The sequence below is a fragment of the Aulonocara stuartgranti genome (genome assembly GCF_965226115.1).
Source record: "Aulonocara stuartgranti genome assembly, chromosome: 12".
Classification (NCBI taxonomy): Eukaryota; Metazoa; Chordata; class Actinopteri; order Cichliformes; family Cichlidae; genus Aulonocara; species Aulonocara stuartgranti.
The window spans coordinates 25,002,518-25,030,215 of NC_138948.1; the positions used below are offsets into that span (position 1 = coordinate 25,002,518).

A 27,698-nucleotide genomic window follows, 5' to 3' on the forward strand; every position below is an offset into this window, starting at 1 on the left:
AGCAAATATTTTCCCCCTTCCTGGTTTATTCTTTGCATAATTGTCACAGTTACATGTGTCAGACTGTCAAAAAAATATTTAATGTGGGACAATTATAATGACAAAACACACAATGCAGTTTTAAAATCGTGACTTAATAAATTAAGGGATAAAATCTACCCAAACCTATCTGGCTCTGTGTGACAGAGTGATAGTGTAAACCTAATAACTTGTTTTGCCACTTTTGGCAGCACGAACTGAAATCAAGTGTGTGATTACTGGCAATGTCTTTCAAATCACTGAAGGAACTTTGGCCGACTCGCCTTTGCAGAGGTTTTTTTTTTTTTTTTTTTTTAAATCAACCACACTGCAGGGTTTTCAAGAATGAAAGGCTTGTTTAAGGTCACACATAAGCATCTCAGGTAATCACATGTTTAAATCTCTTCAAATGTGCTGTACATTCACGCACTGATCCTTAGCACTAAACCCTGATAGGGAATAAATGCAAGAATACAGTGCTAGAAAAATAAAGATTCCAATCTTGATGCCAGACTGGAGGCATCACAACGAAAAACTATCCAGAAAGACAGAAAACAACAGCAAGTCAAGGCAATACTTATAAACATTAGATATAGTGAAAAAAAAACAAAGTCAAAAGTAGTGAACATTCTTGAACATTTATTTTTATGAAATGATTTGACATAATCTAAAACGACTATCCCTGATAACAGCAGACCAGTGAGACAAAGGTCCCAGGGAGAAACCAATGAGGCCGTCCACCAAGTTTCTTGAGTTCAAAGTAAAGCTGCAGTCTGTTCATGAAACCTCCTTGAGGCTGCTAAGTTAGGAAAAAGGTCATTGGTGAGGCGGGGCAGATAAACACAATAGCTTTTAGAGTTTACTTAAAATAAACTAGCCACTGTTCACTGCAATGGCAGGAAGTCAATGAAAAGATGTATTTTTAAAAGGTGTATGAGTATGTTTTGGTTATTTGCCATTATATCTATGTGTTTAGTGAAGAGACCCACTGTTATGATTTTACATCGCTACCTGCGTGACACAAGCCTTACAGGAACAATGCTGACGAAATTCCTAATAATCCCTTTTTCCAGTTATACATTATTAGCTGGAAGAAGAATAGGTGTCTAAATCTACAGACTTCCATCAGAGTAACTGTGAGTGCACATTTTCCACTTCATAATGTGAGCACTTGCACATTCAGTGGAGAGAGGAGAAAAAAAAGAAAAGAAGTCACAGACAGCATATCAGGAACACGTCTCAAGCGCAGCTCCTACAGTGGCCATGTGTTGATACAAGTCTTAATGTAAAACTCAATGTTTAAAATACAAGTTTTTTTTTTCATCTTGGAAAAAAGCCCATAAAAATATCTGAAATGTAACAAAATCTGGCACTGTGCCCTGAATCAAGGGTACAAGCCGGTCATGAAAAACCCCAAGTCAGTCACAGGTTTCAGCTTTAGAACAATTTAGTTTTTATCTACAATAACTCCTTTATACACCCAGGTATAATCAAGTCTGAAACGGAAACATAACATAAAAACATGACTGTAAAATCTTAAAAACAAAATATAAAACGATTAAGTGAAAAAGAAAAAAACAAACAAAAATAAACACTTTTCCTTAAAAGACTGCCACCAAGGAAGACTCTCCTTTGCTCCGTTTCTAATGCAAGCGAGGCTTCGGTCAAGCTATTCCAACACAGGGCAGCAGACTCAGAATGACCTGTAACAGCGAAGCCAACTTAACATGCCAGGCTGAGGCAGTGACCGAGGAAGCCAAATGGAGTACTTTTGACATCAGGGACAGAATTTTCCAGTCCAGGGGCTCCGACAGAAAAGGACCGCTGCTGATCGCCTAATCAGTAAGAGGTGCCCAGCTTTGAGCCAGTCCATCTCCATAAAGGTCCTTCAGGAGCGGCTGCGGTCCTCCTGGGTGCCAACCAGCATTTTACTGTACAACTTCTGCTGCTCTTCTTTAAAGGTATCTTTAACCTTTGCCCTTTTCAGTCCTCCATCCCTATAAAAGAGCCTGAATTAGTAACAATGTAGCCACACATGTTCTACTGATTAGTTTCTATCCAAGCAATTAAAATGTAAAAAACTTAAACTTTATCGTAAATGGCAATACTGTAATAAATTCTTATTCTTTAAAAAAAATGGCAACCAAATGGTATAAGGAAGCAAATATTCAACTATGAAAACTGAATTAAATATAATAATGTCTCCATGTAATTGGTAAGAATAATTGAATAATTAAATTATAGGTTGATTGGCCTTGTAGATCCAATCAGCTTCATAAGTCTAGACGCAGAAATAGCTAATGATGTCAAACTGTTCTTCATTTCCCAGAAATCAAACATTTTTGGCATCACTGAGAGTAACAACAGTCCAAATTCTTGCAGCGCCAATAAAATGATGAGTGTGGGAGTTCACCCTGGTGTTACAAAAAAGTTCAACATCCATGAAAAAGTTGTTTAACAGAGTAAGACGTTAGCTAACTATACTCTCCATCAAAAAATTATAAATCATGTTCTGAAAGTTAAGAAAGAAAGAAAGAAAGAAAGAAAGAAAGAAAGAAAGAAAGAAAGAAAGAAAGAAAGAAAGAAAGAAAGAAAGAAAGAAAGAAAGAAAGAAAGAAAGAAAGATAGAAAGAGATCTGTTGTCACTCTGGACAAAACAAAACAGTAGCAATGTTTGTCTGCATGCTCAATCATCCAAGTAAGGAAATCCCCCAAAGTTGATTTTGTTCTGAGTGACGAAATGTTTCTCCCAATGAAAACACCATGTCCAGATGAACAGAATCAACTTTTTGGGAGTAGCGAAGTTTGTAGTGTTACTGAAGTTTGGCTAGCTGGCAATGGCGTGCTACCTGGTGGCTACCTACAGAGCTATGGTTAGAGTAATATAAACTTAATAAATGTTAATGTGAGGGTCTCTTAACTAAACTTTAGTTAAGAGAACATTTCAGATAATCCATCTAACGGAAAAATTTCTGATTCTAGGCTTCAGGTCCCCACTGAAATCTTAGTCAGCCTGAGAGTGATTCTTTTCTGATGCGTTAAAATATTTGGTGTCTGGCAAGCCGTGAGCCCATGGGCTGTAGATACAGTAGATACAAACTGAGCTTAAAGGCGTGCTGCACATAACCAGTGCTAATAAAAAGCCAGACAAATTGACAACGACCATGGATTATTCTTAGGGGCTTGTTTATGTTAACTAAAAAAAAAAGTATCCCAGTACATTAAAAAGACAAGAGTCTAAACAAACGCCACAGGAGGACAAGGAAGCAGGAGGGACATCATCATGTAACAAGCAGATAAACTGTAATTCAGATGGCACCCTACAACGCTGTAGTAACTAAAGGAAATTTCAGTAGTTCATAGCTCATAAAAAGAAAGGAAAGCAGTGTTATTAGGTTGCATCAATTTGCTCAATGCATTTCATGGAAACTAATGGATGCAGTTGAAACAGTAAAGAAAATCCAGTATATTTTTAGACATCTAAAATGATCTGTGTGGGACTATAGTACATGTAACATAATTATGGATGGATTTGGTTAACAGCTCCAACAAGCTGGAGCAATGATTGTGTATGTGACTGACAGAAAAAAACCTTTTATTTTGTAAGGTTTTGCTATTGCTTTTGGTTACACTTGTGCTTTTCTATGATCCAGTGTCTGGTATGAATAGTCACACGTTTTTCTGCCTTGTCCTTCATTGAATGTGTATGTGAAAATGAAAGAGTGTTATCTTACCATAAGAGATCGACAAGTCCTCCTTGCCTGGCTATGGCTGCTTTAACACGATTTGCGAACTGTACTGCATCCTCTCCCTCCTGTTGGGAGGACAAACATGAATACAGTTCTGGTAAGCAAGCGGTCATAAACAATGAACAGCTTTTCTCCTAAAATCTTATCATTTTGTCATACTGAAGGAGATCTGGGTGGCAGCATCTGTAGCAATGCCATGCAGCACATGCTCATGCAATATGCACTAATGCACCACATACCATGGAGGATGCTGGTTTTTGAGTTGTGTGCTGATGGTTGCTCTTTTTAGCTCTTTAAGACTATGTATATGATGAATGAATGAATAGATTTTGATTGGTCAGGTCACCGGACAGATTTATGTTACATTTCAGTCGATCTTAAATAAGAGAGTTAGCAACATTTCTGAATCTTGTTTTAATTCTCAAAGACTTTGCTTCTCTGAGATGATCTTTGCATAATCAATAATGTTAATGACCTGTTGCCAGTTAAGATAATTAATGCTGAGATGTTTCACTAAGTGCTTTATTCCCCTCATGTGTTTTGTTGCCCTTGTCTAAAAAAGTATAAAGCCTTGAAAATGTATACCATCAAAAGTTTGGTATTATTCTCATTGTAGGAATTTGTAAACAGGGCGACAAAACAATACAGAGGGTCTACAGCTGAAACGCATATTCTGTTATTGTGACTGCAGGTCCTGCTGGTCAAATTTTGAGGATGGCTGGTCAAAATAAAATGTAATAAATCAAGATAAAAAAAATCCATTACAAGTATATGGATTTTAAACAACGTGCTCTCAATATATAAAAACAAAAAAACAAAAAAAAGAAACACAAAGCTTCTCTTTGTTGAGATGCCTCGAGTTGAGTCTCACCTCTCTAGACATGGGAGGAAGGTACCACACGCTGCAGACGATGGCCCAGCTGCTCATCATACGCAAAAGGTAGTTGACCATCCCGAACTTGCTGCTATTCCAGAAAGCATCTCCAAAGCGGGGATCATACTACGAGGTTCAGGCACACACCAAAATGATTAATCAGTACATGTGTTACTGTGGACAAGACTGTAGTTAAAAACTAGAACAAAAACTGTTACCTTAATAGCCACAGGGTAGACTGTGGCACCAATTTCAAAACTGCCCTTCTTAAACATCATAACCGATGTGTTGTTAATGCAGGTACCTTGAAATAAGAATTCATAAAACACAAGGTTTATGTAAGATAAAATGAAACTTGCAGTTAGATAACTATATGATTTTCTATATGAGCTCACCTTCTGGGAAAATGAGGATAGGCAGTTTAGATTTATCTTCTACATGGTCGCTCAATCTGTAGTGAAAGAAGTATGCAGGTTAATGCAAAAGATTTCTAAAGAGATCACTTTTTAAAGACTATTAAACCAAAAATTTGAGTAGACTTATTCCAATTTGAAGTTTTACTTTGAATGATCCAAAAACAACCCATGGAATAATTTCTAAAAAGGTAAAACGTCATAAAAACGTACAAAAAAAATATCTTTAAACACAGACTGTAATTCTACCTTTTGGCCACAAGATGTCTGTCTTTTACTTCTGAGCGTTCAAACCAAATGTGTGGACAAGCTTTGACCATGGATCTCTGAATGACCCCCATCAAGCCGCCATGGATTTGTCCAACCTAACAACACAAACACAAAGATAGCAACAGATCTATTTCTGGGAGAGTTTCCACTCCAACAAATACCTGCAGTAGAAGAAGTGACCAACGTAAATGTTTTGTTCTTTTCTACATTTTGTGCCAGTATAGTTACCATAGCATAACAGCCATCGCTTGCCAGGATGATGACATCAATTGGTGAAGTGTGGTTAGCGACACAGATGCCTCCATTTTTGGGTTTATTCTCACTAGAAAAGGGGGAAACAACAATTAAATTATGATGGGACTTAATAAAGATTATGAAGTGTGGGGGGTAAGCAACTGTTAAAATCAAATGCAAAACCATGCTTAATAGAAATTTTGGTATGATTTGGTGCAGTGCCTCCCACCCTCTTCTCTGGTGAAAACAAAGCAACCCATGCTGTCCATGTTGAAATGTGCGACCCCCTGAGTATGGAGGATCTGACAGCTAAGACTACATTCCACAGATAGAGTTTCCATCTTAAATAGGGAGAGAACATTGCTTACTGTATCACTTGAGTATTTTTAGAACCAGACTGGGGAGGAGTACATGTTACAACAGGCTAGGCCCAACAGACTCAAAGTTACAGCTCTGGCTTACCTACAAGTGCACCTAATGTGCATCAGTCCAATCAACAAATGTCAAACAAGTACTGACTCGACTTCTACTCGTATCTCTCAGTCTCAACAGAATCTGAATTTATATTCTCATTTCAACAACAAACCACCATTGTTCTGCAGGTGAAAGCATATCAGGTCACATTTCCTTTCAGAAACGTAACAAATATCACTAAAAATGTCAGCTGATTATTTCAAATTCCTTCAAGCCTCCAATACACTTGGCACTGCCAAGAAAACACCAGCTGCTAGAGAGTGCACAATGTGAGTAATAACTTCCTCTTCCACATCGGTTGCATGTGCAACCCTTTTGATCAAAGTCCTCTGTCACGTTTTATGTTCCTCCAACGTTCTTGCGAAAAAAATATATATATTTAAATTATTTCTTGCATCACTTAATAAATCTCTCAAACCCAAATCTAATTGAATCAGTAATGGTTCATGAAACACATTCCTTGGCTCCAAGCATGTCATATGTAAAAACTTGGAAAGTTTGGTTGAGCTCACAATGGTTGTGTGAGCATCTGTTGCTGACTTCTGTACTTCATCTTGCATCAGAATAACTGCTGTGGTGAAAATTAATTCAGAAAGTCTTGAGTCTAGCTACAGACACCCTTCCTTTCATGCTCACACACTATATGCACAGATTTCCATTGTTAACACCATGGCTTCTGCTCTCTGAACATAAGTCATCTGTCATCATGTAATCTGACACCTTTCCCCTCAGGACAAGATGTCAACTGAGCCTTATGTTTCTGAAAGGCAAAATGATGGGACCATGTGAACAAGCGGTGCAGCCGCTGCATGGTTGGGATTATTGCATCCTTCTAGATTTATGATAACTTCAAACCAAAGCTTAAATCTTGACATCCTCATTGCCCAAAGTAGGGCTGGGCCATATCATACCGTTCACGGTAATACCGGTATAATGTTGGGCAACGATAACAAAATGAAATATCGCAATAGAATATGGGTAAAACGCATGCGCAGTGCCTTTGTTTTCATACGAAAATGGCGGAAAAAGCATGGCGGTGACAGAGAATGAGAAGGGCGAAAGTGGAATGAATGAAACGGATGAACCAGAATTAGTTTGTCAAAATGCTGCAACTTCAGTGGTGTGGAACTGGTTTAGCTTTCGTCCGTCAGATACACATCAAAAAACTATTTTTGGTAGCGCATGCTAGTGGGCCGTCGTTATTACCAAGTCATATTTTGGAAAATACAGCACACTTAAAATCAATCCTTTGATTTTTCTGAAAATCGACAGTGCCCCTTATAATCCCGTGTGCCTTATATATGAATTCTGGTTGTGTTTACTGACCTCGAAACGATTTTATGTATTATACACGGCGTTCGAAAATCAGTCAAATGTTTTAGTACGACTTTGCTAAGCTACGAACCCGCACCGCTTGATGGATTGTCGGAGCATTACGGCTGTCGTACGCAGGAGCCTCGTGGAGTGATATGTACTGTGCTTCAACATAATATTACCGTATTGTGTGTGTATAACCTCTTTTTAAGTTTTGTAGATATTATACATGGTTATGCTGAGGATATGTCGGCCAATTTCCACTGGAAATGCATTTTGGTTAAACTGTCAGCAAGGAATTTGCATTTGCACAGTTACATTTTTATATAACTTTTAATGCACACTAAAAAAATTAAAAAAAAAAAAAACAGCTGCTTGTTTAAGTGAAAATACATTGATGTTTTTTTTGTTTTGCACTAATAAAGTTGTAAAGTGTTTTGTCTAGTGTCAATTATATCATCTTATATATAATTATCGCAAATTTTCAAATGTATATCGTGATAAATACTTTTGGTCATATCGTCCTGCTCTAGCCCAAAGTGTCAAAGGCTACGTTCACACTGCAGGTCTTAATGCTCAATTCCGATTTTTTGATCAAATCCGATTTTTCTGTCTGGTTGTTCACACTACAAATAAAATGTGACCGCAAAACCGCTCTAGTGTGAACGGTTCACGGCCCTCAGAGTGGCCCGCACGCGCAAAAGAAGACATCACACACAACGCACTCCGTTTACGGTAGTAAAAATGGCAGCTACAGAGCTAGCAGGTGTTGTTGCAGCAGTCTATTAATTTCTGCACAGTCGTAACTGACAGAATTTTGACAAATTAGAGGAAGAAGGACACTGAGAAAAAAGATAGCGTGTGCTTTAACAATGGCCTTGTTTGGAGCAGTGGCTGCTACCTCCGTGCAGAGGTATATATGGACACGGAGTCGTTTAGCTTGAATAGAATTGTCTCCCCATATGCTAATCAACTCCAAAACCTCAGTTTTTGTCCATTGACTCGCTCCGTCTCCAGTTTCCGCCGCCATGCTTTCTCATTTGTCTTCTCTGGCACTGATAATTGGCTTCTGTCTTGTGTCAGTGACATAAAAGACTGATTTAATGCAACATGACCATTCAAACAGCAGTCACTTTCTAAAACATTAGATATCTATTGGATTCAGTACCACATACGAAAGTGACCCAGATCGGATTTGAAAATATCGGATTTGTGCCGTTCACACTGTCATACCATGATCGGATATGGGTCGCATAGGGTCAAAAAAGTCGTATTTGATGCGCTTTCGCCTGCAGTGTTACGTAGCCTAAAGTAACCCCAAAACGCATTAAATCTATCCATCCATCTTCATCCGCTTTGTCCGGGGCCGGGTCGCGGGGGCAGCAGCCTAAGCAAAGAGGCCCAGACCTCCCTCTCCCCAGCCACCTCCTCCAGCTTATCCGGGGGAATACCAAGGCGTTCCCAGGCCAGCCGAGAGATATAATCTCTCCAGCGTGTCCTGGGTCTGCCCCGGGGCCTCCTCCCGGTGGGACATGCCTGGAACACCTCACCCAGGAGGCGCCCAGGGGGCATCCTTGTCAGATGCCCGAACCACCTCAGCTAGCTCCTTTCGATGTGGAGCAGCAGCTGCTCTACTCTGAGCCCCTCCCGGATGGCCGAACTTCTCACCCTATCTCTAAGGGAGAGGCCAGCCACCCTTCGGAGGAAGCTCATTTCTGCCGCTTGTATCCGCGATCTCGTTCTTTCGGTCACTACCCACAGCTCGTGGCCATAGGTGAAGGTAGGGACGTAGATCGACCGGTAAATTGACAGCTTCGCTTTTACACTCAGCTCCCTCTTCACCACGACGGACCGGTGCAGCGTCCGCATTACTGCAGCTGCAGCCCCAATCCGTCTGTCGATCTCCGGCTCCCTTCTCCCATCACTCGCGAACAAGACCCCGAGATACTTGAACTCCTCCACTTGGGGCAAGAACTCATCCCCGACCCGGAGTGGGCACTCCACCCTTTTCCGGCTGAGAACCATGGCCTCAGATTTGGAGGTGCTGATCCTCATTCCCGCTGCTTCACACTCGGTGCGAACCGTTCCAGTGCGAGCTGGAGGCCCTCACCCGATGAAGCCAACAGAACCACATCATCTGCAAAAATCAGAGATGAGATTCTGAGGCCACCAAAGCGAAAGCCCTCCGCCACTTGGCTGCGCCTAGAAATCCTGTCCATAAAAATTATGAACAGAACCGGAGACAAAGGGCAGCCCTGGCGGAGCCCATCACCCACCAGGAACGAGTCCGACTTATTGCCGGCAATGCGAACCAAGCTCTTGCAACGGTTGTATAGGGATCGAATGGCCCGTAGCAATGGGCCAGACACCCCATATTCCCGCAACACCTCCCACAGGACACCCCGAGGGACACGGTCGAATGCCTTCTCCAAGTCCACAAAACACATGTAGACTGGTTGGGCAAACTCCCATGCACCCTCAAGTATCCTGGAGAGGATAAAGAGCTGGTCCAGTGTTCCGCGACCAGGACGAAAACCGCATTGTTCCTCCTGTATCCGAGGTTCGACTAGCGGACGAACTCTCCTTTCCAGCACCCTGGCATAGACTTTCCCAGGGAGGCTGAGGAGTGTGATCCCCCTGTAGTTGGAACACACCCTCCGGTCCCCTTTCTTAAAGATGGGGACCACCACCCCGGTCTGCCAGTCCACAGGTACTGCCCCTGATCTCCACGCAACATTGCAGAGGCGTGTCAACCAGGACAGCCCTACAACGTCCAGAGCCTTCAGGAACTCGGGGTGGACCTCATCAACACCAGGGGCTCTGCCACCAAGGAGTTGTTTAACTGCCTCAGTGACCTCGCCCCCGGAAATTGGCGGGTCATTCCCCTCCTCCCCAGACTCTGCTTCCTCCTCGGAAGACGTGTCAGTGGGATTAAGGAGGTCCTCGAAGTATTCCTTCCACCGCCTGACAATTTTCTCAGTCGACGTCAGCATTAAATCTACAGTGGCATTTTTGAAAGTGACTGCTGACATTATGCAATTTTTGGGGGTCTCTTTTTGTTAAACATAGTTTTCCCCTTGACAATGAAAAAGTAAATCGCTCTGAGCGCTATCTAATTGTAATTTGATTTTTTTTTAGCGAAGTCAATAATCACCAGCAGCACTGTTACACTTTTCGGACAGACTTTTGCACTGTTATAACTTTGGCTTCATGCAATTTCTTATTGAGTGCGAACAGACACATCAATCAATATTTTTAATGAAAACTTATCAGGGTGTATGCCAGTAAAGAGCAAGAGTGAAAAAAAAATTGGGAAATTAACCACAATGTTGAGAAAGCACAGAGAAACACTGGGGCAGTTGTGTGAAGCAATCAACCAGCAGATGCACCACCCATCATCCTGTCCTCTATGACGGACACTGATCCAAAAAAAAAAAAAGGAAAATTATGCAATTAAATGAGCAATGTCAAGTAAACACTTCCAGTGGTTGACAAATGGAATAAAACAGTCACATGACTTGGTGGTTATATGGGAAAACAGTGTAGGTCCTTACCTGTCATGGTAGGTTATAATGGCAGTCAAAGCTCTGACGCATATTCTGTAGCACATCAAATGGACTTTCTCACTCAGAAAATTCTTCATCCTGGAAAGAGTACACAGCAGGATTAACACATCTGCAGGGCTGATCTGATACTTTTGATAGAGTTAAAGTCGTAACCATCAGTTATACCTTCCATTTGGCAGCAGCCCAACAACAGAGGTGAGGAACACAAGCAGACCTACACCAGTGAAGGCAAGAGTGACCCTGATAGAGGGAGACAGGACAATTCAGAGAAGCATATATAAGGAAGCATTACAACAGAACACTGTAGTTGTTTTGGTTTAATTAATTAGTCTTTGTATGGACATTAACATGCAGATATATTACTTAAAAAGCTTTCTTCTGAACCACAAGCTTTCACTTAGAAGAGCTCATGTAAAAAGCAGTAGTGTAAGATTCTTGACATAAACTCAAAGTATCATGCCCTCCTCTACACTCCACTGTCTCAGACAAGACTGCAGAACCTGCAGAAGGACATATTAGGTGACAGTTAAGCTGGCCGACACGTCGACTTAATCTGGATGAACCAATCATCCAGGGCTGGAAAAGGTGCTGATTATATTGTGTGGGGATTAAGAAAAATATAAGAGAGCTGAAGGTTTCACAGTGTCATGAGCAAAGCCAATATTCAATTGGACAAAGGCTGAAAGAGAGAATCTATTAGGCTTGACAGGAGACTAGAAAGGAGGGTGTCTGTGCAGCGGTGGCCTGATTTGTCTCCCCACTGGCGACTGGAAATGAGCCAGCCACACTTAGCACTGAGTCACCATCTCTGTGTCTTTCTAAGATGAGGCTGGTAGAGGATCTCTGTATGTGGCGTCTTTAGTTATGTAACAGCAAGTTCGCATGTCAAGTAACCACACAAAACTGAGTAACCAGTTAGACTTGCATGTGGTTAAAACATAAATGTGAAACTTTAGTAACATTCTCTGGGACAGTTTGTTAAAACTGAAGAACTTAATACAAGAAAAAAGCGTTCTATCATTGCTCAGTTGGGCAGGACTGCTGCATCACACAGTCAAACCACACACCCAAGGGCTGGAATCTAGACGTCCCATAGATGCGAACATGTGCGTTAATGCTGCGACGGCCTAAAGACCTATCGAGGGTGTACCCGACCTTTCTGAAATATCCCTACTGGAAGCACCGATTGTGAGGCTGGTTTGGCCTACAGGTGGTACATTTGCAACTTTTTATTGGACTATTTAGATAGAGTTACATGACAAAAGATACAAACATACATGCTAGGGAAGGAGATTATTAGTATGTTACATACGTAACATATTTCTCATGTCGTTGAGCGTTTGTGACGAGCTAAAATATGGAAAAGTATTCAAACTAAATTTTTATGCTAGCATTAGCATTTGTGACAAGGTTATACCAGTGCCTAGTTGTACAGGAGGGGCTAATGTATTGTGTGTATCCATGTTTTTGGTATTTCAAAAGCAGCAACTGTGCTTTTGCCTGTGACTCTTCAAAGTACAGCTAATACCTGAGAGGCAGCAGGAAACCATAGCGGATCAGCAGGCCCAGCCCCCATAGGACAGTCAGCCTCAGGCTGATATAGTGGAAGTTGTAGTTGCTCCGGGTCAGCAGATTCCAGGACTTCAGCTCCTCAGCAGTAAACCGCTTGGTCACTTCATCATCCATGATGCTTTCCACTCCTCGCCGGGCAAAATAGAAAATGTCAGATAACTCAAACTCAGTGGCTGAGTCCAGGTCTTTATTGCTGCCGCTCCGCCGGATCTCCTTGATCTCCTCCTCCAAGGAGGTTGGCTCCTTGGCAATGATAGCTGGAATAGTTCAGACAGACAGAAAGTCAAAAATATTCACCTCTTAAACAAATACATCTTTTGAACAAATATTTCCAAGAATGATCTTACCATTTGAATAGGGTTTGTACAGGAGGTGATTCTTTTCTTTTGCTCCTCTCTCTATCCTAAGTGTGGCCCACTAGAAAGAAACAAAGAAAGAAATGGATCTACAATTAGAAAGAGACGCAAAAATGTTTGAGAAATTTAAAAAAAAAAAAAAAAACAGTTCATTCTAGAGAGGTGCACAAATATTCTCCACACCCTGGCCTAAAGGCATCTAAAATGAAAACATGTGCGCACTGGTTATCAGCAGAGTTGTTATTTTAAAGACAGGTTTCAGCCTTGCATTCAATCATCATTGCAACATTACATTACATGAAAGAAAGGTCAAACATCTGGCAGCAGAAGGAATCTTATATGGACAAATGGTCACATTTTTAAGCAAGCCAATATCCGATACTCGTTTCTGCTCAAGAGGCAATATGAATGAACTTTCCCCACAAAAAGAAATATTACATCTATTGTTTTTCCTTTTTGCACAAATGATTAAAAATGGCAAAATTCCCCAGTGTTGTTCAAGTATATCGTGCTTATCTTCAGACACCCAATGTTTGCTTATTCAAAAAAAAAAAAAAAAAGAGGATTTCCGTGTGTAGTACTTCTCCAATTTTTCTGATTTATCTGTGCTTGCAGAAACACTAAAATGCAGACTACTCCCTGTTTAACATGTATTATACTGCAATAAATGTCAAAAATATTTCCTATGACGCAAACATCTAGTCATTTACGTATGCTGTGCTAGGTGAGATAAAAAACTAAATGAAGTGCATCAAAGAACGCAGTGTTCTCCCAAGCTGGAAAACAACATGTTTGTTTGTGTGCGTGTGTTTGGGGGGGATATCAGGACATGAGTAACCTGGTTGTGCTCGATCAGTTTCACCTGTGCCTACAGCCTGCAGAATTTTGGCAACTTTGAGGGTTTTCTGCATCAATCATAAGAAAATCAACTGACACTGGAACAAAACCGAATGTTTGTAAGTACTCAAACACATTAAGGCATGAAAGTCTGCTAAAACTCAAATTAGTCAAAAGGACTGGTACAAACAAGAACGCTTGGTGGCTGGACATCTCACAAACTTTCAAACGTTTGGCTCTAAATCACAGAAAGCCTAAACACCTTTATTTAGGCTGGATAACCAAGATGTTTTATTACATTTCCTAAAAATAACTTTATTTTACAGCAACAATTAACATTAACTCTAGTAATGAAGGCTCTACACAAGCCATCATTAGTCAAATCTGATACAAGCAACACTAGTCAACCAAGGTTTTTCACTTTTTTATTTTGTTCTTTTACAGCTACCTTTAAACTGTGTCGTGACAAGTTGTCTTACCGAGTCATCATATGAAAATGCAGCTGCAGTTGTCAGTGGTGACTGCAGGAGTAAACAGAGAGCGGCTCCTTCTAGTAAAAAGATGAGGACCAAAATAAAGCAGCTGCTTTGCAGCATGTAGCCCCCAAGCTGCATGCGAGCGAAAAGGTCCTAACTGCTACATGCACATATCTTATGAAGTATTGCCATTTATACACTCATTGGTTAACAGTAAAGCAAATTCTTCAGACAAGTAACTGCAAAAACAAAGTATCATTTTAGGTTTTCTGTTAAAACTGTCTATACACAAACATGGCAGGTTTCATGTTTTTATTTCCATCAAACCTAATGAACCAAATCCATGTGCTACATCTTCATTCTCTGCCTTGCACGCTCTCGGTCGTATCTGTTCTGTTCTGGAAATCTCACTGCTGCTCCTTGAATCATGAGCTAAGAACATCTGATTATCTTCCAGTGGTTCATTTATTTCTGGCACAAGTTCTGCTCTCAGAGGTACATGATGGAAAGTAATGACTGCTTTACTAGTGACACAACTGGGCAGAGCAGCTGATGCACTGTGCCATTATTAGGAGTTCAAATGCATTTCTTTAAAGTAACGACAGCAATTCAGTAAGCAGAGACAACACTTACTGACAAGCACTGTTTTCTAAACTTGAATAACAAGGGAAGTGGCTGTGGTGTTGATCTCTATCAGTCAGACAATGCCTACTGGTCAGTCGTTAAAGGCACAGATAAAGCTGGAGACGTGCCAGTGAACAATTGCTGTTTTCTACAACTTATTTCCTTTTTACAACTAAGATAAAATTTTAATGACACATTTGAGGAACAATGCTAGCAACTTTTATGTCCTTGCCATTGTGCTTGGCAGCAGAAGCAATCGTTTTAACGGTCCAATGTACAAAAGCACAAACACACCTTTATCCGCAACATTTATGATTGCCACAGCACATCAGACTGCAATAAACTTTGAGTCACGAGGAAGCACGCTCTTACCTCAAAGACCTTTAAGAGTGTTTTCATGTAAAGACGCCGGATACCAAAGGACACCCCAAAGATGGCAGGCACAATAATGAAGACCAGCAGCAGGGTGAACCACACGGTGAAGGAGATGCCCAGCAGGATACACACCAAGTTATCAAAAGGATTGAAGAAGAGTTCCATCTTTAAAGTTGGATGAGTTCAGTTCAAAAACAGTGTAAAATCCCAGGATTGAGCAGATGTGAGAAGAGGTGCAGGTCTTCACCTCCCGGCCCCAAGTGGCCTTTACCTTTTTGTCAGAAAAAGGTCTTCATCAAGATAACTAGGGGATGGAGCTTCTCCTTGCACTGAAATGCGAATCATTACAAAAACAGGAGACCACCTTGTTGTTGCCCTCTTGGGCAGTGTTAAGTATTTCAGTAGATTCACCTCGAACTGGATTCTGAAACTGAGCTGAGAAGAGTTCCGAGAAGAGTTCCGGGAAAAGGAGGGGAGGGGGGTTACGATTAAGGCAGGTGTGCTAACAAACTGCCTGTCCCTTGTTGCAGATGTTTTCTGCGGTTTGAGAAATGCCTCCCGCTGGCGGAAACAATGTAAACACTGGGACAAAAACAGCTGGGTACAGCAGGTGGTTTTTCTTGTGTGGTGAAGATCCGGGAGCTCGGCAGGAGTCACAAAGGCCTGGAAAGATGTAAACACATGGTCAGGACCAGCTGTGTCTCAGTACTAAAACCTCTTTGGTCGGATTGCTGTCTGTGTAATTTAATAACGCAAGACAGACAACGTGTCCTTGTGTCAGCGCCTGCTCAGTACATATTACATATACCGGTGTACAAACTTAATGCTAACGTGAACATAAATAAACACCACTGGTCTTTATAAGGTTAGCGCCCACCTATTTTCTGCTAAGGAGCAGATAACTTTAAATGTTACGGTTATGGGCTGGGGTGCAACGATAACGTTAGCTTAGAGGCCCTTCTCGTACCAGCTGCTGATGCTGCAGTCGGGCGGCTAACGACAGGCTCCGTCCTCAATTAAAAAAAACAAAACACTTTGGATTAGCGCGGCTCATGCATTATTTAACGGCTATTGACGCTTTCCAGGACAATTTGGCCGCCTCTCAACCCCGAGGAGGCTATTAAAGCGATATAAGCAAGAACTCGGTTGCGAAACTCAAAGACTCCTGAACGCACACTGATGACAAGAAGCCAAGGATAAAGTTAGCTTGTCGCCTCTGAGCTAACAGTGAGGCTCAAATTTGCCTCCTTGTGCGAATTGCCTCGTTTTGCTAACGTTAGCCTGCTTGCGCTCAGCTCAGTCCTCCACGATGCTGTCCGGTAGTTCACGCTCCGCTAAGACAGCCTTTCAGTTACCAGCTTGAATTCGGTTCGAGGACTTGGTGTGTTTCCAGTAATTATCCTAACAACAAAACTACACGAGGCTTAAAAGGCTTCACAGTTAACCAACCTTCAGCCACGTTAAGTCCGGCTCCGGTACAGCAGCGCTCCGTCCCCCATCACTTTGTCTTTGTCTTTTGGACTGCAGCCAAACTCCACCCGTCGGACAGCACAAGCGTACAGCTGGCGGCTCGAGGATCACTGAAACGACCAACTCCTGCCGAAACCCCCCCACCCCACCGAGCGGTGCTGACCTCTGGTGGTACATGTACGCTATTACAGTTGAATACTTTATTGGGATTTTATTTTTTCTAACCACTAGTGGCGCTATAGAGCAACTTTGCCACACGCGCTTGTGGTCAGAGGTTTACATCCACTAACCATGGGCAGGAATATCATGATAATTTGGGGCTTTAAAGATTTCTTTAAACCGTTCTTTTTCTCAGGATGGAAGGAGTTATTTTGGATTTTTTTTCCAGTCCAAGCAGGCTCAAAAGTATGCATCCACTTTCTTAAATCCTTTAATACATGGTGTTCAAGGTTCTACAATGTCTTTTAACTTGACAAGTTCACGACCTATTAACTTTAACTGCTAGTTTCTTTTGCTAGCATATGGATGTTTGACAACACTCATTGGACCACCACTCAGAACAACGAGAAAACAAAGGAACTCAGTGAAGACCAAAAAAGGAGAATTGTAGATTTACACAAGTTGTCAAGACCTCCCTGAGCCATTTCTAAACACTGCAAATTCTAAGATCATCAGTTTAACCAGCTGTCCTTAAATAAAAGTTATTCAGATGTCTCACTACTTTTTAAGGTCTAAAAAGAGGTCAAACTATCACCCTTAGATGAGAGTAAATTGTTAGAACAACCCAGGAATCACCAAAGCTCAAGCCTGCCATGAACGGGAAACTGCTGGATGCCAACCAAGAACAAGACAATGACCCAAAACACATCAAACCTGGTTTTGGATTAGATAAAGCAGGCTAACATTAAGTTTCTTGAATGGCCTTCCCAAAGCCCCAAGCTCAGTCCTGTTGAGAATTTCTGCACTATATTTAAAACTGTCATACTGTATTTAAATTTTTTTGACCACAACTAAACAAAATAGGAAATATTAGTACAAACCTGCCATTTGTACTGCATCAGAATGATAGAATTAATACACCTTTTCTAATATTACTCTTCACGTAATAGCAAATTCCCCCAAAACAAAAAATAAAGCCTTTGTTGTTTATGTTTTTTTTAAATATATATATATTTTTATCTACAAAAATAAAGTAATTATTTTTGTAATTTCCACAAACCAACTTTTAAACAATTGAAAATACTTTGATAACAAAAACAGACCCTTTTTATTCACACATTTACATCCATGTAAAGTCTTTTCAAGTAATTTCAGATACAGAGAAGGAAAAATGGTACTGATACTTGGCACGTCATTCAAGCTTACAACCATGAATTAATAAACTCTATGAATGAGAGAAAATAAAACTTTTGTTTCCTAATTATAGATAGTGTTTTATAACCACTCTGTAAACACAAAATCTCAGCCAGCTACCTCTCTACTTGTAAGCCTTACGGGTGCAGCAGCCTTGTAGTATCTAGCCTTTTGTCAACTTCTCCGCAAGTGTCCATCGGACTTGAGGAGGATCAGTCGCCTGCTCCTCTGATGAGCATCAAGAACTGCTCTCCAGCAGAGCTTCAAAGTCCGGTGAGCAAACCATTTTGTGTTTGACGTTCCCTAATACAGTCAAGTTACCCGTTTTCCCCTCTGTATTGATAGAGACAAGTTCCTGTGAATAGAAGGGATGGAAGGAAAAGCGCGTCAGAAATGTTTTTATCGTGCAAATACAACAGATCGGAGGAGAATGTTGGAAGATGGAAATAAATACATTACTCAGAAAAAGACATAAAAAATCCTCAAAGAAATAAATTTGTGTTGTACCTGCAGGAAAGAGCAGGATGTTCCTAGAGACACATCGAGCGTCACCTGCCCCAGTATGAGCTGCACTCGGCCAGACTTGCGTACCAGCATCTTTCCCACAACACCCTCCCGCAGATCCTTCAGATTGCAGCTGTTGTCCTCAGCTTTCTCCTCCTGTTTGGTATAAAAACACCACCTACTCAGAAGAACACGACGACATCGTGGACTTAAACTTGGACCCCAGCTGTATGCTTACCTCTGATTCTGTTTTCAGGAGCACAGACTGCCCATCCTCTGACTGCACCTCTGTTTTCACCGGCTTGTGCTCTTTTGTGGGAGGCTGGCCGGGCAGCGAGTCTGGTAGCTGAATGAAGAAAAGCTCCTCCACTTTGCTCAGACTCCATCTGTGCAGCAGGTCAGGGAGTACTTCGGGCTCGGGGAGAGGAGGAGGCCTGCAAGTTGCCTCGGGCTTCTTTATTTCAATTTCCTCTGGCTCTTGTTTCACTGAAGACAAAGTTACGATTAATTTCATGATGCTGCAAAGGAAATTAAACAAGTTCTGAGTCCAACGCAGGTACAAACATTTACCTTCAGCTGCAGGCTCCATTGGTTCACAATCCTCCTCTTTCTTCTCATTTTTAATAGAAGCGTCACTAAATTCATCCTTGAATCCCCATCCTGACACAGCGAGGGGGAGCTGGACAGGGCAGCTCCTCTTCTCACTCCGCAGGAAGGGATCATCCACAAACTAAAAGAACACAATAAGCATTGGGAAAAAGATATAATCCTTTACTTGTCTAAGCAAAAACCCCATGGAACATCTGCAGGTTGTTCAAAAACCTGCAGCGAGGATTCAGACTAAATCTTCTAAATACATTTAAACCGTTGTTGATCCAGCTGCACCGGCTCCCCGCTGAACTCGGAGCCCATTTCAAGATTGTCGTTCTGACTAGAGCTCATCATGGACTAGAACCAGGTTACATCAGTGAATGTTTTACAGCTATATGACCCAAGCAAGTCCCTTAGGTCTTATTCTAAAGGTGCTATATAAATGAAATTGTACGTATTTAGTTACGCAAACAAAGACGAGTGAAAACCAAGAGACTCACGTTGTCTCGTTCCAGCTTGCGCAGGATCTCTTTGGTCTCCTCCTCGGTCTCTCGCTTTTCCTTTTTGATATTAATGATGGGCGAGGGTCCCATGCTTGGAGCGTCTCTCTCGCTTTCATAGCCGCCTGTGTGTGTGGGTGACACAGAATTATGCTGGTGCGATAGAGACTCTGTAAGACACACACGTAAACGATGCGTGAGGAGCACCGGGTCTCCCACCTCTCTTTTTCATCATCATGTCTCCGGGCCCCTGTTCAAAAATGGAGTGCGACTGGATGAGCTCTTGATGGCCTCGGCCCCTGCCTCTCATTCTGGGACCCCGACCTCGATCCGTTTCCTTCCTCTCTCTCCTCTGCCCATCTTCAACTTTTGTTCTAGTGTGAGAAAATAACAGTCAAAGAAACAGCTGGCTTTGGATGTCTGCACTTTATTTATTTAGCGCTTCGGGAACTTACTCTTCTTTAACTTTTCGGCCAATAATGTTGGGTGTAAACGTTTTCTAAAGAGTAAAAAGAAGAACGATAAATGCAAGAGATGAGACAACAAATGTATTCATTTAAAGTATCCATTTGCGCTTTTTTTTTCTGTTGTTGTTGTTAAATGAAGCGAGTGAGTTCGTGAAACAGAGGCATGTCAGACCTTCTTCACTCCTCCTAATGTGAGGTCTCTGGATCGCATCGTGGGGAGGCGGCCAGGAGAGATGCCAGCTGACGGGCGACGGCTCATCAGGAGTCCTTTGTTACCGCTCCCTCCAGGAGTCGGCACCCGACCAGCAGGGTCGCCTGAACCTGCGTCCGACATCCTGAATTGGGGCAAAGGCAGGGGATCGACCATGGGATGGATATTACAAATATTAACATTGTTTCTTATAACATTCTCATATTTATATATAACATACATTTCAACAGTCAGCATGCCGATTGCCAATGGTTACAGTCCTGGATCAGATTACCAATCACACTATGTGGACATGGCCAAATTGGCCTTGCAAGGCTACTTACTGCTACTGCCTATTGATTACTCTTAACTGTTTAGCTATATTTACTTTATGTATGAACATTTTTACATTGGTACTTATGCCTCTTAGCACATTTTAAACTCTACTTCCACAAAGACTGGAACTGGTAAGTAGAATAGGTCTTGAAAATGAGACATATATATTTTTTTTTTTTCTTTCTCCACTGAATGATTGATTTATTTTGAACATGACTAAAATAACAACAAAATACACTTTAAACAATAATGAGATAAAGAAAGGGTTGGTACAAACAGACTTAAAGGTAAACTCATTTGATCCTACCTCAATATACAATATACATGTATAATTACATACAATTATATAAGTCTACAAACAGATATCACGCATAAAAATCCTAATAATGATGAAGCTAAATGTTGGGTTGCCTGTCTGTAGAACAAATGAAATGTTTAACATTAAAAACTGTTTAACATTATCTCTCAATGAAAATGTAATTTTCTCCAACTGTAAATGATACATTGTGTCTCTTAACAAGGCAGAGTGAGTTGGGGGAGCTTTATTTTTCCAATTTAGAAGTATGTTGTAGAACGTTGGGTTACTTAACGTAATCCCTGGTTCTTTGATAACAGAGTGAGGTGTTTCACCAACACTTCCCTCCTTGCTTAGGCACGGAAAGAAATCTGCTTGGAATGAGTTAGGAGGAGCTGGTCGGCCGTGTTAGTACGAGGGGGCGGAGCCCTGAGCACGGCTCGACAGGTCTGTCATAGACAGACGTGGTGTCATTGGAGCTTCCGTAGTTGGTCACGCCGAGGCGATTCCCATAGTGAAACAAGAGGGGTGAATAGACAGAGCCTGTAATTCACTAACTCGCTTGGCTGTGGTTAGAGCCAACAGCAGAGTGGTTTTAAGAGAGAGAAACTTCAACCCCACTGCCCCAATAGGCTCAAAGGGGTGGTGGGAGAGGGCGTCTAAAACGACTGACAGATCCCATAAAGGGACCAGTGGTCTAGAAACTGGGAGCGTTCGACGCGCTCCTCTCATGAAGCGACCTACAAGGGGGTGCTGCCCAGCAGGTTTATCACCAAACCCCACGTGGCAGGCTGAAATAGCTGCTAAATAGACCTTTATAGTGGAAAAAGCTTTCCTTTTGTCCAGCAAGTCTTGAAGAAAACACAACAGCTCCACCACTGAACACTGAAAAGGGATAATCTGCTTTTCATGGCACCACTCTTCAAAAACACGCCATTTACTGCTGTAAATGGAACGGGTGGAGGAGGCTCTGGCATTCTGAATGGTTTCAATAACCTTCGGAGGCATGCCTGCTGCCTTCAAATTCCACCTTTCACGGGCCAGGCCCAGAGAGCAACCTGGTCTGGATGGGGATGGTATATCTCCCCCCGCGCCTGAGACAGAAGGTCCCTGCGGATGGGGAGTGGCCATGGCTCGTCCACCAGAAGCTGGATGATTTCTGCTATCCAGTGTTTGGATGGCCACCGTGGAGCTATTAAAATCAGAGACAGCCCCTGATCCCTCACTCTGATCAGTGTTGGGGAGATCAGGCTGAGGGGAGGGAAAGCATACAGCAGAGTTTTTGGCCAAGGATGGGCCAGCGCATCCACGCCCAGTGGCGCGTGTGCGTCTGACAGGGAGAAAAACAGGGGGCACTGTGTGTTTTCTCATGAGGCGAAGAGATCTACGGCAGCCCGGCCGTATCTCTGCCAAATCTGCTCCACCACCTGTGGGTGAAGCCTCCATTCTCCGAACAGTGGATTTCCTCTGGACAGGAGGTCCGCCCCCCTGTTCAGAATTCCTGGCACGTGAGTTGCCCGAAGGGAGAGGAGCCGAGTGCTGCTCCACATAATTATTTCCCTGGCTAACCTGTGTAGCTGCCGGGAACGGGTGCCGCCCTGGCGGTTGATATAAGCAACTACAGTGGAGTTGTCTGTTTTCACTAAAACATGTTGACCCCGGAGATACGGCAGAAAATGCCCTAAGGCTAGGAGCACCGCGCGGAGCTCCAGCACATTTATGTGATTCAGAGTGAGTCTCTGTGACCAAACGCCATTCACTGCTCTGCCCATCATAGTTGCACCCCAACCTGACAGGGATGCATCTGTGGTCAGCGTCACCCTGGATGATACTGCCCCGAGCGGTACCCCCGCCACGAGAGCTGTCGGGCTCCTCCAGGGCCGGAGAGCCGCAATACACGGCTGCGTTATTTTTACACCACGACTGAGATGTCGGCGAGGGCACAGCTGCAGAGAAGCGACCCACCGCTGAAAATCTCTCATCATAAGCAGCCCCAAGTGTACCACCGATATCACCGAGGCCATGAGGCCGAGGAGGCGAAGACAGAGTCGGAACCGCACGACTTTCCCCAGCTGAAAACGGGAAAGACAGTGAGTGAAGGATGCGATCCTCCGCTCTGAAAGTGCGATACGATAAGAGATGGAGTCTATTCTGAGCCCCAGATACTCTAAACTGTGCGGGTTCCAAGTGGCTCTTTTCCAGGTTGATAGTGAACCCAAGCTCCGTGAGGTGATTCACCACCACCTCGGAGTCTTTGATCGCCTGCTCGCGCGATCGTGAGCATATTAGATAATCGTCTATGTAAGAAAATATTCTGATGCCGCTGTTCCTTAACGGAGACAGCGCTGCCTCCACACATTTGCTGAACACCCTCGGAGCTAAGGATAGCCCGAATGGGATAGTTTGAAACTCGTACGCTACGCTCTGATAAGCGAACCTGAGATATTTCCTGTGTGGAGGATAAATGGCGATGTGAAAATATGCGTCTGATAGGTCGATTGTAACAAACCAATCGCCTGTGTGAATTGAGCGACAAAGCGTCTTGTGTGTGAGCATTCTGAACGTGTACTTTCTCAAATGCTTGTTTAACACACGCAGATCCAGAATAGGACGGAGCGACGTTCCATCCTTTTTCGGGATGAGGAAATAGCGGGAGTAAAAGCCCTGCTGAGCTTCTTCGCTCGGAACCGCTCCGATCGCCTGTTTGTGTAACAGGGAGGATATTTCCTCCTCCAGCACATTCGCTGAATCGCGACTGGCCACAGAAGCTGACACTCCGCCGAATCTCGGTGGTTTTGCCGCAAACTGTAGTCTGTAACCATGGGAAATGGTTGACAAGACCCAGGGATGAACTGCGCATGCGCGCCACCGCTCCAGCCGCTCTGCGAGTGGGCCTCTGAAGAAGCGGTAGCGTGACGTCACCCCTGTCTCCCGGAAGGAGTTGGGGCTCTCCCCCTCGGGAAGAGCGTGAGCTGGGAACACATAATTGCAGTGATTTTCTTTTGTTTTTATTTTGAAACTGGGGGGACATTCTGCCCTTGGCAAACTGCCTGGCTGCAGAAATGCACGTTTTATTTCTTTTGTTACCCCCAAACCACAGTGAAGCGCTTGGTGACACAGACAGAGTGTTTAGAAGTGTTTGGTGACACTGCGCCATTTGTCCACAAGTCTGTCCTCCCTGAACTGGAGGAGGAGACTGAGAGGGTGCTCCTGGTGAACTGGAAACTTCCGGAGACCCTGAACTTTGGAGTGATTTGGTTACCCCTTCTAACACCTTCCTTCTCTTTGGGGAAGAAAAGAGGGGTGACACAGAATGCTGCAGGTGTGCTAGGCTGACCGCTTCTTTTTTCCCTCTCCGGGGTGTGACGGCTTGTTCTTTGCAGCAACTGCTGCAAAGGAATGCTTGCCCCAAGGTCTTCGGTTCTCTACCTTGGCCTGGTGGGCACCCTGCTGGCCTCCTGCTCCTCTCTGCATTCTGACCCCACTCTGTCTCCCTCTCGCAGCTGCTGCTGTTGCTGCAAAGCCAGCTCTTGGCACCTGCTGGGGCTGAGAGTTAGGTTTTCTGGGTAAGCAGAGATTGAATGCTTCACCCTCCTGCTTTCTGCGGGTGCTTGTTTCTCTCATTCTCTCCAGGGCTGGGCCAAAGAGACCCTTGGTTGGGTCATAGGCTGCATCCATGACCTCAGCCTTCTGAGCATCACCCAGGCCTGACAGGTTTAGCCACAAGGCTCTCTCACCCGAGACTGCAAGGCCCATAACGCGACCACACCCTTGGACTGCTCCCCTGGAGGAGCGAAGAATGAGATCATTAACCACGCAGATTTCATCCCAGAGGGCTGGGTTCGGGGAACCAGAGTCAAGCTGACGGCCCATGTCTTCCAGAATTTCTGCCTGATATGCTGATAGCAGTGTGACTGCATTAAGCGAGCACACTGACTGTGCAGCATATTTGTATGTCCTTTGATAAATAGATGCCGTGAGGCGATCTATCTTGTTGGGCAAAGAAATGCTAGAAGAAGCTGAGATTGCCCTGCGGTTAGGGTGAAGGTGATACGCCACTGAAGGCTCCACTGCTGGGGGTTCAGTCAGCCCCAGTTCACCCATCCCCTGGATCTCAAGCTTAGAGCAGCCCTTGGTCGGAAGCTTGCTTTTAAAAGGGCTTGACCAATAGCGACTCATTTCTTTCATGCAGGCTGGGACTGCTGGCAGAAGCTGCTTTGATGGCGGCAAGGCTGGTGGGAGCCTCTTGCCGTCATACAAGTCACGTTCTGCCCCTTCGGCATCCTGGGCGGCTGGCCATGGGATGCCTAGCTTGGCAGCAGCCCGTTTACAGACCTCGTACAAATTGCTGTCCACCAGGGGTGCAACTTCAGCCCCACTCGGTGGCCTGGACTGCTGGGGAGGAAAGGTAGAGTCATCCTCCTGTTCCTCATCCATGTCCTCCAGGTCGAGGAGGTCGGAGTCGGCATCGCCCTCCGCGTCCTCGCCACCCGGCTCGCCCACGTTTTGATCGAGGAGGTCCTCGAACGATGGGGGCATGAGCGGGGACTCTTCTTCCATCATGTCCGCCCAGCTTGTGGAGGCTCGCGGATGACGGATATCGCTCGTAGCAGTAGCAGCCGACAGGCAGGGGTCCTGACTGTTCGTTACTGCTACTCTCAGCCTCCTTTCCAGGACTTTCTCTGGCATCAAAGCACAGTGTGGGCATCCCTGAGGGTCCGCCAGTGAAGCCTGAGCATGCTTGGCACCCATACAGACGATGCACATTGGATGAGGGTCCCTGCCCGAGATGGTGGCACCGCATGATGCGGGGCACGGGCGGGATGCAGCCTCTTTAGCCTTCGGCTCCGACCTTTTGGCGGGAGTAGGAGCCGTAGACATGGTTAGCGGAAAGGGGTGAGACTAGGCTACACCAGGCTCGTCTCGACACGTTAGCCCGTAAGTAACTAGGACTAGCAGCGGGTGTTAAATCCGATCTAGTCGCGGCGGGAGTCAGCTCGTCGTGACACGTTGGCTGCACTCCGCTAGCCAATATCGTTAGCAACTTAATGCTAACCGAACCCTACGTCGACCAACAAGCTAATGCTAGTGAGACGCTAATGTGGTTCGTGGCCTGCTAACAAGTTAATGCTAGCCGGACACTGAACGAACAGCTCGCCGTAACGCGTTAGCCCGAGTCACACAACGTCGGCTACCTCGCTAACTAAAACCAGGAACCGCTGGGACAGCTCGCCTGACGCGGTTGCTGTTCCACAGTGCAACTCTAAGTACACTTCTTTCGAAGGACTTACTCAGCACGATCCAAACTGGAACCGGAAAAACTGCGTTCGGCGACGTACTCCTACACGGGACGCCTGAGAACTGTTAAGCAGCTAATCAAGTTAGCCTGGATGCGCTGAGGGAGCTCAAAGTAGTTTCTCACGGGAAGAAAGCAAGAATGAGTTAGGAGGAGCTGGTCGGCCGTGTTAGTACGAGGGGGCGGAGCCCTGAGCACGGCTCGACAGGTCTGTCATAGACAGACGTGGTGTCATTGGAGCTTCCGTAGTTGGTCACGCCGAGGCGATTCCCATAGTGAAACACCGAGCGAAGTTAGAAAAAGAACTCAATTAAACTAGCTACTGGTTTATTTATTTATTTTTGTTTTTAAATGGTACAGCTTGTCCCATTGGTCCAATGCAGCATGAAAGCTGAAATAGAATTTTCTTATTTTTTTTAAATTAAAATCTTAATGTTAAAAAGGATTAAATGTTTATATTATATAGTATTATATGTTTAAATGTGACTTCAGATTTTAAAGGGTGAATATAGATATATACCCTGCTCTATAAGACCGCAGAACATACTGTTGACATAATTGATTCATGTAGTATGTACTTATTAATTTCGTTGTAATATACATTATCTTTTTGTTCTGAACACAGACAACAATGTAAATCTGAGCTTCTACTTTTTGTGTTTTTACTAAAGTAGCGCTTATAACACTGTGACATAAATTACTGACACGTTATTGTATCACTATAAACAGAGATCCTGCAGACACATTTTAATTCTTTGAAATGATTTTAGACTACCTCAGCAACACGTGGCCACATTCCAGTGAAATACAATGACACGGGAGACTTTGTTTTAACTTTCAGGATGAACTTTTCATATGCTGTGCTTTCTCGCCTACTTACGTTATTGTCCCTCTGACGTCCTTATGAAATATTAATCCAAAACCCCAGAGTCATTACAGACTGTTTCTACCAGTGCTGTGTGGGACACTGCATGACAGTGTTGATGATTCTGCAGCACGACGCCATGACACTTCCGCATTTGTCACCGTCCACTCAGTTCAGGTGGATCAAACCTGCGCAGAAACATACGCATGTTCACCACGGAACTCGATAGACCGGCGTACATTAATACATTTAGATCGACTTATGTATATATATGAAAAATGTTATTTTACTGACATATAAATATGCTTTGTTATAAAACACACCAAATGCGATGATCTGCAGTAGCTATTCACTGATGCTCATAATCATAAGTAAACGGAAGAGGCCGTTGTTCGCTCCTATGCGCAGCTGTGAGTAGGTCGAACACAGCTGAATCACTTTGAAATTTATTAAGATCCCTTAATAATCTCATAATATAATACTGTTCTAGATTATATAATTGAACTTCATTTTAGGCAGCAGGGTGTGAAAAGGTTCTCCTGACCTGTAATTGTGTAAATACATAATATAGAATGTATAATATAGAAGATGCAGAGAAGGATGAGAGAAAGACAGAGCAGGAAAGGACAGACTAATAATACCAAATTGTAAATTTGGTATTTGGTCCATGCAAAAGTCT

General features: G+C 43.5%; 4 protein-coding genes across 7 annotated transcripts in view; 1 reads left to right on the forward strand and 3 right to left on the reverse strand.

Annotated features, from left to right (window-relative positions):
* LOC309718361 (E3 ubiquitin-protein ligase NEURL3-like) overlaps positions 1–25,115 on the reverse strand; it is a 67,880-nt gene extending 42,765 nt beyond the window's left edge. Inside the window, exon 1 of the mRNA XM_082553500.1 lies at positions 25,110–25,115. Coding sequence (XP_082409626.1) covers positions 25,110–25,114 — 5 coding nt within the window. The 5' untranslated portion in view covers position 25,115. The remainder of the gene's footprint in view (positions 1–25,109) is intronic.
* The window catches only part of LOC309719499 (uncharacterized protein), a gene marked incomplete at its 5' end in the record, with an annotated part of 101,333 nt that overhangs the window by 73,071 nt on the left and 564 nt on the right, over positions 1–27,698 (forward strand). The gene's annotated exons all lie outside the window — the stretch shown is intronic.
* LOC309718357 (glycerol-3-phosphate acyltransferase 4) lies at positions 638–16,814 on the reverse strand. 2 transcript variants are annotated; one of them, XM_082553493.1, is made up of 13 exons: positions 16,602–16,715; positions 15,150–15,815; positions 12,832–12,901; positions 12,441–12,741; positions 11,078–11,152; positions 10,901–10,990; positions 5,553–5,646; positions 5,304–5,419; positions 5,037–5,092; positions 4,860–4,945; positions 4,639–4,767; positions 3,753–3,832; positions 638–2,015 (listed from the first exon to the last, which is right to left on the reverse strand). In XM_082553493.1, the coding sequence occupies exons 2-13, from the start codon at positions 15,315–15,317 to the stop codon at positions 1,907–1,909; spliced, it is 1,374 nt and encodes a 457-aa protein (XP_082409619.1). In that variant the 5' UTR covers positions 15,318–15,815; positions 16,602–16,715; the 3' UTR covers positions 638–1,906. The 2 variants fall into 2 exon arrangements, with proteins under 2 accessions (XP_082409619.1, XP_082409618.1); XM_082553492.1 differs by lacking the exon at positions 15,150–15,815 and having other exon boundaries at positions 16,602–16,814.
* polr3d (polymerase (RNA) III (DNA directed) polypeptide D) lies at positions 16,920–27,196 on the reverse strand. Of its 3 annotated transcripts, XM_082553496.1 has the most exons (9): positions 27,035–27,195; positions 20,210–20,372; positions 20,026–20,069; positions 19,790–19,944; positions 19,571–19,695; positions 19,050–19,209; positions 18,718–18,965; positions 18,483–18,635; positions 16,925–18,330 (listed from the first exon to the last, which is right to left on the reverse strand). In XM_082553496.1, exons 2-9 carry the CDS (start codon positions 20,369–20,371, stop codon positions 18,214–18,216), a joined length of 1,164 nt encoding a protein of 387 aa, XP_082409622.1. In that variant the 5' UTR covers position 20,372; positions 27,035–27,195; the 3' UTR covers positions 16,925–18,213. The 3 variants fall into 3 exon arrangements, with proteins under 3 accessions (XP_082409621.1, XP_082409620.1, XP_082409622.1); XM_082553495.1 differs by lacking the exon at positions 27,035–27,195 and adding an exon at positions 26,150–26,365 and having other exon boundaries at positions 16,920–18,330; positions 18,718–19,209; XM_082553494.1 differs by having other exon boundaries at positions 16,921–18,330; positions 18,718–19,209; positions 27,035–27,196.

Excerpts from the sequence above, each read along its gene's own strand:
- LOC309718357 (XM_082553492.1), bottom strand. The coding sequence starts at position 16,799 with ATGTACCACCAGAGGTCAGCACCGCTCGGTGGGGTGGGGGGGTTTCGG. Across the intron at positions 12,742-12,831 it reads GTACAAACCCTATTCAAATG|CTATCATTGCCAAGGAGCCA; the intron begins GTAAGATCATTC and ends GAACTATTCCAG. Across the intron at positions 10,991-11,077 it reads GGGCTGCTGCCAAATGGAAG|GATGAAGAATTTTCTGAGTG; the intron begins GTATAACTGATG and ends TACTCTTTCCAG.
- polr3d (XM_082553495.1), bottom strand. The coding sequence starts at position 20,371 with ATGTCGGACGCAGGTTCAGGCGACCCTGCTGGTCGGGTGCCGACTCCT. Across the intron at positions 20,070-20,209 it reads CATTAGGAGGAGTGAAGAAG|AAAACGTTTACACCCAACAT; the intron begins GTCTGACATGCC and ends TTTACTCTTTAG. Across the intron at positions 18,331-18,482 it reads CATCCTGCTCTTTCCTGCAG|GAACTTGTCTCTATCAATAC; the intron begins GTACAACACAAA and ends TTCTATTCACAG.